The sequence below is a fragment of the Xenopus laevis genome, chromosome 3L (genome assembly GCF_017654675.1).
Source record: "Xenopus laevis strain J_2021 chromosome 3L, Xenopus_laevis_v10.1, whole genome shotgun sequence".
NCBI classification, from domain to species: domain Eukaryota; kingdom Metazoa; phylum Chordata; class Amphibia; order Anura; family Pipidae; genus Xenopus; species Xenopus laevis.
Window position 1 is genome coordinate 129,528,034 of NC_054375.1, and position 14,700 is coordinate 129,542,733.

Here is a 14,700-nt window from a genome sequence, read left to right on the forward strand (position 1 = left end):
GCAAGAATATTCCATGGGTGAGGTTTGCTACAGTTTCCATTCATTTGTCTTATTTGACCTTTTTATTAATATTATTCTTATTTAGAGCTATTTATCAACAGGGCTTTGGATGTCAGAAAAATTAATAGACTACTGAAAAACAGCCACACAGTTCATTAGGCTCAGACTGAGAATTAAAAAAGACCCGGAATTTCACCAACACAATGGGCCAAACAGTCCCCACAGGCCCATAAAATATCATGCCATAGATAAAATATCTATGGCATCTTATAGCAGCCTCTCTTGAATCAACACAGATCTGGCATTGAAATGCTTTCTTTGGGTAACAGCTATGGGCATCAATACTGCTTCCCTAATAGAGAAGGAAAACATACCTCCCAACATTTTGGAAATGGAAAGAGGGACAAAAAGATTTGCTGCACAGAGTGCGGCGACATTTTTTGGACCACGACCATTTTGTGGCCACACCCCCTAATTACCGTCTCCATTTTACAAAATTTGGCAGGTTATGAAAGTTTGAACACATTTCTGTGGTTTTTATGTGTCATTACAGTTTTGCTAATGAAGATGAAGGCCCTTTAAACTGTGAATCTAAGTTCTCCCAAGAGACATGCTTATCTTAGATTGATACAAAAGTATCTATTCTGGGCTCTCTGCCAAAAGCCGATTAAGTTAGAAACTTTGTATCTTTTTCTGGCTGTTCCGTGCAGGATATGAAAGAGAAAGTCAGGACATTTCAGTAACAAACCCGGGACTGTGGGTTGAGCTGTCAAAATCAGGACTGTCCTGTGAAAATTACGACAGTTGGGAGGTATGGGAATAGGATAGTGCTATCCCTTCTTTCCTTCTTCATGAAAACTGTGGAATTTGAAAGAGATTCCTTTTAGTGCTGAAAACCGTCATGGAATGTAGATAAACAGAACTCCCAGCCTTCTATAACACACTATATGGGAGAATGAGCAGCTCGTTAATTAAATCACTGGACCCATTAAAACACACATTAAGTCATTCCATAAATGACTTAAGTGCTATGCTAGCTAGAGATAAAGTCTGCCTATAAAGAAAACTATTCTAAAGTTCTAAAGACTAGCAAAACATTACGCAGCATCCATGACAGACTGTTCTATAGGAGGGTGTAAGGGAAATAACGTAGTGAATATTGTGGGATTTCTGTTCTTGCATGGGACCCTGTGAGCATTTGCTATAACAGCAGAATAATGAGGGCAGATCAGGTCACAGAGAGTAGGCTGATCTAAAGCACTCGGTGCTTCACAGACTTGAATGATCTGTACCCAGGAAATTTATCCACCGCCAGTTTCGTGTAGAATTCTGGAAATCCCCAAGCCCCTTCACAAACTGACACCCACCCCAGCAATGCTGTCTCTCTTCAACTGGAATATTCCAAGCTACCAAACTTGTTTTCACAACTTCACATAAGTACAGGTATGGGATCCATTACCCGTTATTCAGAAAGTTCCGAATTATGTAAAGGCTGTCTCCCATAGAATATTTTATCCAAATAATTCATATTTTTAAAAATGATTTTTTTGTTTTTAAAACAAAACTCAAAGACTACCTCTGGGAGCACCTGGATAACATCTGAACTAGGAACTAGCACTTATATGTAACAAACTGTAACCTACAGCACTTTAATACCCCTCCGAGTTGTGTCTGTCTGTTACCCTCCCATTTAGACTGTAAGCCCTATGGGGTAGGGTCCGCTAGCCTTTTGTCTACTTGACACTGAGCATTTAATCTGTATTGTAATTGTATTTTATATTTATGTGAATTGTATTTCTAATAATGCATTTATTGTTACTTATTATTTTAATGATCACTTGTTTGTTACTACTAATTTAGTGCTTTGCCCTCAAGGAGCGCTATGCAAATAAAAATATACATACATACATACATTTTCTCTGTAATAATAAAACAGTAACTTGTACTTGATCTAACTAAGATATAATTAATCCTTACTGAATGTAGAAACAACCCATTGAGTTATTAAATGGTTTAATGATTTTCTAGTAGACTTAAGAAATGAAGATCCAAATGCAGGTCGCCAGCATTCTGGATAAAAGGTCCCACACCTGTATTTTAAATAGTAAATGCAATAAAAATAATTGAATGGGGCGAGAATGCAGGAATGCTACAATTCAGAAAGAAATTCAGCAGAAAAGCACGTGCTTCGTCTTTTGTCTGCCAGATATTTACTTTTAGTAAACAGTTGAGGAAATCCTGCTTTACATAAGGGGTGGTGGATACACTGAACCTCCAAGCAAAGATAATATCTGTTGGCAGATACACCGGGCAGATAAAATGATGGCAACATTCCACTAGATACTGTTCTACAAGTTTCTGTCGGCAGACACCAAGCCATCACTATTTTATTATTTTACTGCAGAAAAAAGGGGCAAGAAACTGACAAAACTTTATGTTTTAGCTCCATTTATGGAAACGGGGAAACTAGTATTACATACTGTACATGAATGTCTCCTGATGGAGTATTGGGTATAAAGGAGATGATCTGACAGTTTGCAAAGGCCCCAGAGTTCGGACTTCTAATGAAGCTTGTATTACTCCTGAGCCTGTGATTGTAAGCACCACACCAAAATCACACCCCACCCAAACTTTGGAGCTTTTGCTGTCCTTGCAAGTTGTCTGATCTGACTTCCTTTATGGCTATAGAAACTGAAGGTCTGTACAAGACCAGAGTCACAGCAAACTGTTCAGATGAAGATGAAACTTCCAGGTAATACAAAACCAAACCCTTGGTTTATTTCGATTTGGTAACAAGGCAAGCTTACCCAATCATGTGAATAATCAGGGATATTTCAAATGCATTCAGTTTGCCAGTATTGCTTACTGCTAAATGCATTATTTAAAAGGAACAATGATTTTTCAGGGGGAAGGGGTGCATCCAGCTACAAGTGCTGTTCTGATTGCATTTAAGTTAAATCCAATGAGTCTGCAATCAGGGCAGCCCAGAAAAAAAGAAAAATACATTTATTAGAAGTACCCCTGATTTGGCAAATAATCTGGCAACCTTACTTTAGCTGAAGAAATATAATTGCAGCAAAAATTTTTGGACATATACTCTGATCGTAGTACAGGTATGGGATCTGTTATCCATAAAGCTCAGAATCACAGAAAGGCTTTCACACATAGACTCCATTTTAATCAAATAACAATTTTTTTTTAAATGATTTCCTTTTTCTCTGTAATAATAAAACAGTACCTTGTACTTGATCCCAACTAAGATACAATTAATCCTTATTGGAGGCAAAACCAGCCTGACAGATGTCGGACGAAAAATCGTAAGATGCACGATCGTTCGATTCCCACTAACTTCACAATAATTTGACGGATTGGTCAGATTTCACTGAAATCGATTGTTCACCAACGAAAGATCTTTGCGTCTATGGGGACTGTTGGGGGCAATTACCGGAGTTTAAACCTAGGCTGGGGGGGGGGGAGCAGGGGATGGGGACTATGTAGGGTAGGGGTTTTTTATGATTATGGGGTTTGGTTCTCCTTTAACAAATGACAAAGAAGTCATATTCAGGAGATCATATGAGCAGCCCTCTAGTTGTTGTGGACTACAGTTCCCAGTACCCTCTGCCAGAAATCAGGAAGTCACAACTACTAGATATTCCAGATTTACAGGAAAGTTGTAACCCACACACAGAGTTCCTGTTGACTGCGGTTAGATTCTTTCCCTCATATCCAGTCTTACCTAACAATCTTCCCTTCTGCCACACCTTCCATTACTGGCAAGCAGCAAGTACAGAGACACATGAGTTGGTGCTAGCCTATCTTACTTGCTATGGCATTACCGTACTATCTTATGGTAGATCCCACTACATTTTTTAGGCAATATTCTCATCCCCGTGCAGTGCTGCCTACCAATTACTCCAATCAGTGGCTATTACTTACATGCTGCAGATTGGTGAGTGCTAGGGTACATTCTTTGGGTGCTAGGGTAAATATGGTATAGATATGATATATCAAATTTTATTCATACTTGTGTACCTAATGTTTCGGGCCCACCTTAGGGCCTTTATCAAGGATATATATATATGTATAATATAATACACAAGAGCCATGATTATCCTGCAAATTATATTCTTATAAAGGGAGCTTAGTGATGTAATTTCTGTCACATGACTCACTGAAACTAGTGTATTGTAACAAAGTACCCCCTGTGATATGATGATATTAGAAGTCACCTCAGAGTTACATGACCTGTATAAAAACACTCGGCCTTTGGCCTCATGCTTTTATATGGTCATGGAACTCCTCAGTAAATTATAATATTCTTATATTTTACAAAAGTAGGTACTTTATTCACTTTATAATGGGAGGATGCACAGTTTATAGCATCACAACCTCACAATGAGATTCACAGTGCGAGTCTTGAATTCAGTGGTGCAAGTAAAAGTCACTGGGCCTCACAGCGATATCTTTTTGGAGCACCTCAACTAGTGAAACTGCACATATTCAGTATCCCCTTGATGGTCCATTTGGACAAACATGGCTCTGACATTATTTTAAACAGTTTTCACAGGAAGTGTAACAAAGCAACGGCAAACACACAAGTGAAAGGTATTCCATGCTCGAAATATTCTAGTTGTGTAGAATTTAACTTTAATGTGCAAAAATAGGCAGGGCACGGGGAGGACATGATTCCAAGAATGCAAAAGTTCTCCTTACATCCCACGGGGATGATACATTGCTGTGTCTCTGTTATTTCATGGGGCCACAAGGTATTACTCACCACTCAGCTGGCTGGTCGTGTTCTCCAGGGCTTGGCAAGCAGCTAGCAGAAATCCTAAATGAGAAACAAAAACATTGATGTATTAATAGATTAAGACAGGAAATACACACACGGTATTTACACACATTTATCAGTAAGTATATCTCTATTTCAGAACTTCCTGCTCAGAAATAAATTATTTCCAATATAAATATAACTACCATGGGTGTAATTTTTTTTACCATTTTCCTGCCCCACTGTGTAGATTCAAATTTGTAGGAGTACATTCACCCATAGTAACCAACCATCAAATCAAAACTGCTCAGTGAGATGGGTGGCAGTTGCAAAAAATCATTATTAGTCCTATTGGATCTCAGGCAGTTGATCCACACATAGAAAATCTGATTTGCTGGTGTCTCCAGTATGGAAGAACAGACTAGTGCATAAATCACAGCCTAATCCCTAATGTCCAGTTCACATATAGGATTTGGCAACACATGTGGATGCTGAAAAGTCAGTACCCTGTGGTGGCGGAGGGTTCACCATCAGTATTTAAATTAAACTTTAAAAATGTAATGCATATTTAGGCGTTATTCAACCGCCAACCACTTTTTTCAGTTCAGTTCTTTTTTTGTCCACCAGAAATATTTTGCTTTCCATTTTTAATAATTTTTCCAAAAATTAAGTTTAAAATTTAATGGGGTTGTTCACCTTTAAATCAAATTTAAGTATGATGTAGAGAGTGATATTCTGAGGCAATTTGCAATTGGTTTTCATTTTTATTTGTGGTTTTTGAGTTATTTTATTCAGCAGCAATTTTAGCAATCTGGTTTCTAGGGTCCAAAATACACTAGCAACCATGCACTGATTTGAACTGAATTATGAAAATAGGAGAGGCCTGAATAGAAAGATGAGTAATAAAGTAACAATAACAATACATTTGTAGCTTTACAGAGCATTTGTTTTTAGATGGGTCAGTGACCAATGTTCCCTCTAAAGGTGGCTATACACGGAGAGATCCGCTCGTTTGGCGACATCGCCAAACGAACGGATCTCTCTCCGATGTGCCCACCTTGAGGTTCGCATCAACGAACAGATGCGGCCGCGATTGATCGGGAAAGCCCGTCGGGGGGCCTCATACACGGGCCAATAAGCTGCCGACTTGGTCTGGCCACCTTAAGGGAGGGATCTACAACCTTTTAAACCTGAGAGCAACATTCAGAAGTAAAATGAGTTGGGGAGCAACACAAGCATGAAAAATGTTAGGTTGACATATAAGTGCTGTGATTGGCCATTTAGCAGCCCCTATGTGGATTGTCAACCTACATTAAGGCTTTGTTTGGCAGTACACCTGGTTTTTATGCAGCCAAAACTTGCCTCCAAGCCAGGAATTCAAAAATAAGCACCTGCTTTGAGGCCACTGGGAGCAACATCCAAGGGTTTGGAGAGCAACACGTTGCTCACAAGCTACTGGTTGGGGATCGCTTGCTTTAAGGTGTGTGCTTGTGTGCACGCATACAGATTTTGAGGCCAGCGCACAAATAATTTTGTGTGAAAACAGTAAATTTTATATTCATTCTGACCTGAGCACACAGTTTTTAAAAACGGAGCACAAACGTTTAAAATGTGCACACAAAATAATTTTTTCCTGCACTTAGCCGAGAAGCAATTACAGGGAACATTGTCAGTGACCCCCATTTGAAAGCTGTAACAAGTCAAAAGAAGAAGGCATATATATAAAATAATATAAATATAATAATAATACTAATAATAAAAAAAAAAGAATATCTCGGGTGTAAGCTGACAAACTGATGACACTTAATAGAAAAGCAGAAGGCCACTGGGTAGTCATTTCCTATTCATCAAAATGGAAAGTGCTTGTCTGTTATGAAGGGGCCTGGTCTCATGAGTAACAGGCTAAAAAGAGCTTTCATTCTTTCCTATGAAGCTAAGTGCAACAGTGTGCAGTCTGTATGCAGCATCCCACTATAAACAAGTAATTAGCTGTCATTTGAGCAGCATAGGCCTAACAGGACCATAACATTTATAAAAGTGGAAGCAGTGGTTTACATATGGGCAATATCATTTTTATAGAGAATTACAATATTCTGCAGTACAGATTCCTTTTAAAATAAAGAGAACCTGCTTAGATTGCAGTTATTAATTAGTAATGAAATCGAGAAGAAACTCATGAACTCTTTCCAAAGGGAATTCGGTGCATGTTTCATGTTTTCAGCTGGCCGTACACAAACAGATATAGGGGCGAAGTGGCTAACGCTAGAGAAAATTCGCGTTACGTCATTTCATTACTTCGACGATTTACTAACGGGTGCTGGCGTAAATTCGCTAGCGAACTGGACCTACTCTAGCGCTACTTCGCACCCTTATGCCAGGCGAAGTTGCGATATGGCGAGAGGGACGTAACTACGTCAATTCACTAACTTGCGCATTTTACTGAACGTTACCTCTTGCGCCAGACTTGCCTTCGCCACCTCAGACCAGGCAAAGTGCAATAGAGTAGATAGGGATTGCTTCAAAAAAAGTTGAATTCCCAAAAAACGCTGGCATCTTTTACTTTTTTAAGGGTGATAGGCTGAAAAAGATCGTAATTTTTTTTGGGGGTACCCTCCTTCCCCCCTACATTTCCTAACATATGGCACCTAAACTATACAGTGGGCACATGTATAGGGCAAAATAACAACTCTATTTTATTTTATGAAGCTTTCCCAGGCTTGTGTAGTGTAATGTATTTGGTGCTACATATATGTCCATTGTACTTTAACTTGGCGCCGTAAGCAAATTAGGCATCGCTAGCGTAACTTCGCTTTGCTTGACGAAGCGCAACTTCGCTACCTTTCGCCTCCCTGAGCGCAATTTTAGTGAATTAGCAGCGCTCTGTCGAAACTTCGCCTGCCGAAGTGCGGTGAAGCCAACGCTGGCACAACTTCGAAGGTAAGTAAATTTGCCCAATAGTTCTGTACCAATGCTGGTATATAGAAAAAGAAAGCATTAACATGAAGACTGCTGTCTTGCAAATATTATTGTTCTGTCAAAAGCTCTGTTGTTAGTGAGGCCATGTAAGCTAAGACAGCCCTCGTCTTTTCACTTGGGATGTTATGATCTGTAAATATCTTACTTGGGATGTTATCATCTGTAAATATCTTACTGTTGTTATCATAAGATTCCCCATATACGTACAGATATTTTTGTATGACTTAAAGGGGTGGTTCAACTTTAAGTTAACTTTTAGTATGTTATAGAATGGAATAATTCTAGGCAACTGTTCCATTTGGTCTTCATTATTTATTTTTTGATAGTTTTTTAATTATTTGCCTTCTTCTTCTGACTCTTTCCAGCTTTCAAATGCGGGTCACTGACCCCATCTAAAACTCAAATGTTCTGTAAGGTTACAAATGTATTGTTATTGCTACTTTTTATTACTCCTCCTTCTGTCCAGGCCCCCTCCTTCATATTCCAGTCTCTTATTTAAATCATGGTTGCTAGGGTCATTTGGACCCTAACAACCAGATTGCTGCTGAATAAAAAGCTAAATAACTCACAAACCACAAATAATAAAAAAATAAAAACTGATTACAAATTGTCTCAGAATATCACTCTCTACATCAGGTGAACAACCCCATTAAGGACCAATAATTCCAAACACAGAAAAGAACAATATTCATTGCACGATAATTATTGTATCAAACATTGTATCTGAAGACGATATCTGTACGTCTATGGCCAGCTTATGTTTTACAGGTAAGTCTACCATAAGTCTACTAAAAAATCATTTAAAACCAGGAGGACTGTTTTGCATCCAATATGTATTTCCAGTATTATATATATTAATTGGGATCAAGGTACTGTTTCATTTCTACAACTAAAAAAAGGAAATCGTTTTTAAAAGATTGAATTATTTGATTATAATGGAGTCTACGGGAGGCTGCCTTTCCGTAATTTGGATAACGGGTATCTGGATAATACCTGCACATGTATTTCTCAGGTCGGCAGAATCCAGTGAGCTGGGAACCTAGTGGCACAGTATTGTTTTGCTCCAATCACTTGGAATGCATAAAAAATAAAAATCCCTGAAAGTCTTATTTACCGTACACAAAACTCCAGCACTGAAGAACAAGCCTGACCTGGTGGGATCAGAAAAAAGTGGCAGAGAGTGAGACCTCAAACCCTGCGAATGCTTCAGCATATGAATTAGTATTCAGCTCATTTTCATAATCTCATTATGCATGGCAGAAGTATTTAAAATTGGGGGGGGGGGGCTTAAGCATAACCTCCAACATGAATGTCTATTAGAAGCCTATCTAATTGCTCTCTGAATGTAAAGCTGGGAATCCATCATTCTAATTTACATTATTTTTTGAGAAGCTAACGTACTTCAGTCTGATCGTGTTCCAGGAAATCTGTTAAAGTTTCCCCTGCAGGTGGAGAAAATTCCCAGAGAGCAGTTAAATCCTACTTTCATTTCATGATTGGTTTACCCTCACACTGTCAATTGCACTAAAGGGAAAACCAAAATCTGCTACACACTGAGTCCATTTCTGCCAATACACTTTCAGATTTTATTCATCGTACTGCAAACGTTCAGAGATATCAATCGTATGTTTTAATGCAATAATCGTAACTATATAAACTGTAAGATTAAAGTAGGAGAAAAATCAAACCAGACAATGTTCTGGACATTTCTTTGACCGACAACAATCGTATGAAAGTTATGTGACGGTCACTCATGGATATCGTCAGATAGGCAGTACATGTGAATATATTATTGTTATCCAACAGAAATATTCTTACCTGTCTGATTAACTAAACAACTGATCAGCATTGTACAAAAATTGTCAAGTCAAGTCGAGACTGTCCAAAAATTGTACAAAACGAAGTGTGTGTAAAATGAAATATCCTTTTTTTATAGTGATTTATCGTAGTAAAGCAAACAAACATTTCCCCCACAGATATATCAGTAATAACACCAAGGGAGTTATTTACTAAAATCCAAATTTATCTCATCGTCCCAATAAAAAAAGCTTGACCAAACTCTCATGCCCGATTTTGCCTTATCTATTAATAAATTAACTTGATTTAATTGGATTGGTAGAAAACATGAGAAAATTGAGCAAAAACCCGAACAGTACAATGTTTTCAGGCCTTTCTCCCGAAAGGCTAAACCCACTGAACACCATGATAAGTTCAACTTAAGATAGGTGCCTCTTCCATTTACTTATACAGGACCTCGACAGGTCTGAGATGGCGGATTTTCCGATTCTGCCTTTTTCATCATGGGGGTATAATAAATCTCAAATCTTGAGTTTTGGCCCAAAAAGCCCAACCAGAAAAATCTGAGGTTTTATAAATAACCCCCTAAATGTAGGTGCACACTCATCAGTACAGTTCTAGGTGCCTGGTTTGTTGCTCCTGTGTGCATAGCATTGCAAATAACTAACTATATTAAACGATAAAGGCAGAAAGAAGGAAAACAGTGAGTGAAACCAACATGGATGCACTGAATCATGTACTTGGTTCAGCCGAATATGAGCCTTTGACACAGGATTCGGCTGATCCTGAGTGTCTGGTTGAACCAAATCCAAACCCTCAATATCATGTGACTGTAGACTGTCAACTGAAGATAATTTTTTCTCAAACTGATTGTGTGTGTGTGTGTGGGGTCTAATTTGCATATACAAATTACGTTTGGGATTTGTTTGTGCTGGATTTGGTTTTTGCCTGAATTCTGAAATTGTGAATTAGCTGCATCGCTATAAACAGTAAGTCAAAACAGATGCCAATGTGATGGAACATACAAACAGGTACAGGACCTGTTATCCAGAATGCTCGGGTCCTGGGTTTTACAGATAAAGGATCTTCCCACAATTTGGATCTTCATACCTGAAGTCTGCTAGAAAATCATGTAAACATTAAATAAACCCAATAGACTTGTTTTGCTTCCAATAAGGATTAATTATATCTTAGTTTGGATCAAGTACAAGTACCGTTTTATTCTACAAAGGAAATCATTTTTAAAAAATTGGATAAAATGGAGATTATGGGGGGGTGGCCTTTCCATCATTCGGAGTTTACTGGATTACGTGTTTCCCGATAACAGATGCCATACCTGTAAATACTCAGCAAGTATAATCAGAGGAAGCATCACATATATTTGAATAGAATCTACAAATAAGTTAGTTTGGATCAAGTACAAGGTACCGTTTTATACTACAAAGGAAATCATTTTTAAATAATTGGATAAAATGGAGATTATGGGGGGGTGGCCTTTCCACCATTCGGAGCTTACTGGATCACGTGTTTTCGGAATAACAGATGTCATACCTGTAAATACTCAGCAAGTATAATCAGAGGAAGCACCACAGATACTTGAATAGAATCTACAAATAAGTTTGGTAAGGACATTTTTTCAGATTTCAAAAAGTATAGGACTGGGAGGAGAGCAAGACTGATATAAGACTATAGCAATAATCTTAAAGTCGTGGTGTGATCTGGTGCAAAACTTGAAGAAAAAAAATTCACGTCTCATATTCCTATTCATTATAATTGTATTCAAAATGAAGAGTTTAATATAAATGAGAGTCACCACATATGGCAAGAAACTGGCCGAAAAAGCAGCGATTGCGCTACCTAGCCAGGCTACCATTTACACTATTATCTATTATCAGAATAAAGACTGAATTTCTTTTGGCAATCTTCAATTATATCACCTTTGCGTAATTGTATTAGGAGTGCTGGCCAAAGCAAGCAAGAAGAGGAAAAAGGCTCTGATCTGCCGTGTGTATAAGAGCTGAAGCAGCAGATCAGGTTTCTTGTCGTAGTCTTTGAAATGGTTGATGGTATGATTTCTAGTATTTGAATGGTTTATGGAGATATACATTGTATGAACAAACTTGTGGTGACTATCGCTCAAGAAGAGTGAACTAGACTAAACTATGAAGGAGACTGAAGAAGACTTGAACTTATCTCTGTGCCAGTTCCTGTTGGCCTTGGCCTTTGGAGTCCTGGCACTTTCAAACCCACTTGAATATGTTCCCTCATCAAATGAGCTGACCTTAGATCAGTTCTTCTGATTGTGTTTTCTTAATTCAGGAGACTTTCTAATTTGCAAGATCCTCTGAGCAGGGAATTCTTGACTAATCAGATATCTGCTTTGATTTTCTGACTGCTAAATATGAATCCCTGGTTGTTATGGTTAACGTCACTAGTAGAATGTAGCATCCCAGTAAATATTTTGTATGGCTTGTCTTTATGGGTAAAATAGAGGTATGCTTGTGCATCAGAGGTAATAGCTTGATATATTTTCTGACCATTTTCATAGTACTGTGGCATTTAGGAGCCTTGTTGATGGGTCTGTAGATGAAAATGTACAGTATATAATATATAGTTTAATAAACAAGAAAATGCCACGTCTTACTGAATATTGATAGAAAATAAAAGTGAAAGAAAAGCCTATTTAAGAGTAAGGATGTACCAAAGTTAGGATTCGGTTCAGGATTGAGCTTACAGCTGAACTGAATCTGAACCATAAAAAGAGGCAAACAATTCCTGAGTGTTACAACTGTTGCCGCACAAAATGCTAATTTGCATATGCAAATAAGGGTTTGGATTCAGTTCAGGATTCAGACAAATCATTTGTGAAAGATTTGGGATTCTCCTGAGTACCAGAAACTAGGATTTGGTGCATATCCCATATCTTCCTTTTCATGTAAGACTGACCTTCCATAATAAACTATCATTATTATGATACAGCCTACATGCCTTTAGTAAAGTTGCTTCTTAAATTGCTCATAAAAGATAGTCTGTTCTTAGGAAATGAATAAAATGTGCATGTTCCATATTATTCCATATTTCTGAGTAACACGTTGAATAACATTCCACCACCTCGGTTGAAATTCCAAGGTTGAAGGTGGTAATTATTTGACCGATTCCCATGTATCAATCAGCCCTGGTATATGGGAAATGAGAACTATGCAGATGATGTTAGCATGTTTCCCAGTAAAACATATATAACACTGTTGTTTAGTTGATAAACATGAATTTGATAAAGAAGGAAGAGCCCCTTCTTCAGACATGGCATTAAATGGGGATGCTGATAATACTTGTACAGGTATACAATCTGTTATCAGGAAACCCGTTATACAGAAAGCTCCGAATTACGGAAAGGCAGTCTCCCATAGCCTCTTTTTTATCCAGATAAGCCAAAATTTTATAAATGATTTCCTTTTTCCTCTTTAATCATAAAACAGTACCTTGTACTTGCTTCAGACTAAGATATAATTATTTTCTAGTAGACTTAAGGTATGGAGATCCAAATAATGGAAAGATCCATTATCTGGAAAACCCCAGGTCCAGAGCAATCTGGATAATAGGTCCCATACCTGTACAGTGTTAGATGCAACAAAGTTTTATTTTTTGGATTTGGCCACATCCTCTCCAAAAAAATTTAGTTGCATCCTGAACTGCATCGGAAACCGGAATTGCACAGTCATTTAAGAAGGATTTTTTAAAACTGAATTGATTGCAAACAAAAAATGGTCTTGTTCGACTGTCCAGAGATTCCAGGAATCCAGGATTCGGCCGAATCCTTCTGCCTAGCCGAACCGAATCCAAATCTTAATTTGCATATGTAAATTAGGGGTGGGGAGGGAAATCACGTTACTTTTTGTCAGAAAACAAGGAAGTATAAAATGTTTTCCCCTTCCCACCCCTAATTTGCATATGCAAATTAGGGTTCGGATTCGTTTCGGTATTCGGACGAATATTTCGCAAAGGGTTCGGGGGTTCGGCTGAATCCAAAAAAGTGGATTTGGTGCATCCCTAGTAAAAAGTGGTAGAATTTAGCTAACCTGGATTTGGCTCATCCCTAGTTAGATTGTATATATCTTAAAGATATTAAGAATTTAAAGATATTCTTTAAATTCAATGACTGGGGTGTCACTCATTGTTCAGAGTTGAGTTCTATACAGTCCTAACCCTCTTTGCAGGTTGAAAACAAAGAAAGCATTATAAAGGATTCATCTTGGATGGGTTAGTCCAAAAGTTAATATGGGTGCAAAATATGATTAATAGGAAATGCTCACCAAAAAATAGCAATTTGTTCTTGAGCAGCTGAATGTAATCTTAAATCAGGGAGATTAATTGCATATAATTCTAGATCAAATAAGCGAAAAGCTCTATTATTATGTATTTCAGAAGCCTTAATATGACGTTAAAGGCTGTTGGTGACAAGGACAGTCAATTTAACAAACATAAATCATGTTAAACAAAAAAAATTTGGTTTTTTTTCAGCATCTTTTATGCCACTATAAAAACCCACTCTATGAATAACTTTCATTTTACACAGTTCTTAGCAATATCATGGGTTAAACTCAGTTCTTAGGGTAATGTCACACCTGGAGATTCGGGGAGATTTAGTTGCCTGGCGACTAATCGCCTCTTCTTTGGGGCAACTAATCTCCCCAAACTGCTTCCCTTCGTTTTCCGAAGTCCCCTGAAGTTTCCTCATGAGGCAACTTCGGTAAACGGAGCGCCGCGAGTGCCATGATGGAGGCATTTTTTCATTGTAGCAGACGGAAGACACAGTGAAGCAGTTCAGGGAGATAAGTCGCCCCAAAGAAGAGGCGATTAGTCGCCAGGTGACTAAATCTCCCCGAATCTCACAGTGTGTCCTTACCCTTAATGATGTCAATAATGTCATGGGGGTAGCTAGTAAATAAAACTGCTCGCCATTTTCACCTGTTCTTCCAACGATCCTTTGCACTGTGCACATGTGCAGAAGAGCAAACTAAAAATGATTCAGATTACTACACTGCCCATTAACCTGTCTGCAGGGTTGTACTAGGGTCTGCACTAAAAAGCTGTTAAGGTATACAAAGCAAGAACCCTAAACTGTATGACTGCTTATTACATTTCTTGGCCCAGTAGCT

General features: G+C 38.1%; 1 protein-coding gene across 1 annotated transcript in view; it reads right to left on the bottom strand.

Annotated features, from left to right (window-relative positions):
• tgfa.L (transforming growth factor alpha L homeolog) overlaps window positions 1-14,700 on the bottom strand; it is a 39,094-nt gene that overhangs the window by 15,740 nt on the left and 8,654 nt on the right. Inside the window, 1 exon segment of the mRNA NM_001095304.1 lies at window positions 4,778-4,831. Within this exon segment, the coding sequence (NP_001088773.1) occupies window positions 4,778-4,831 (54 nt within the window).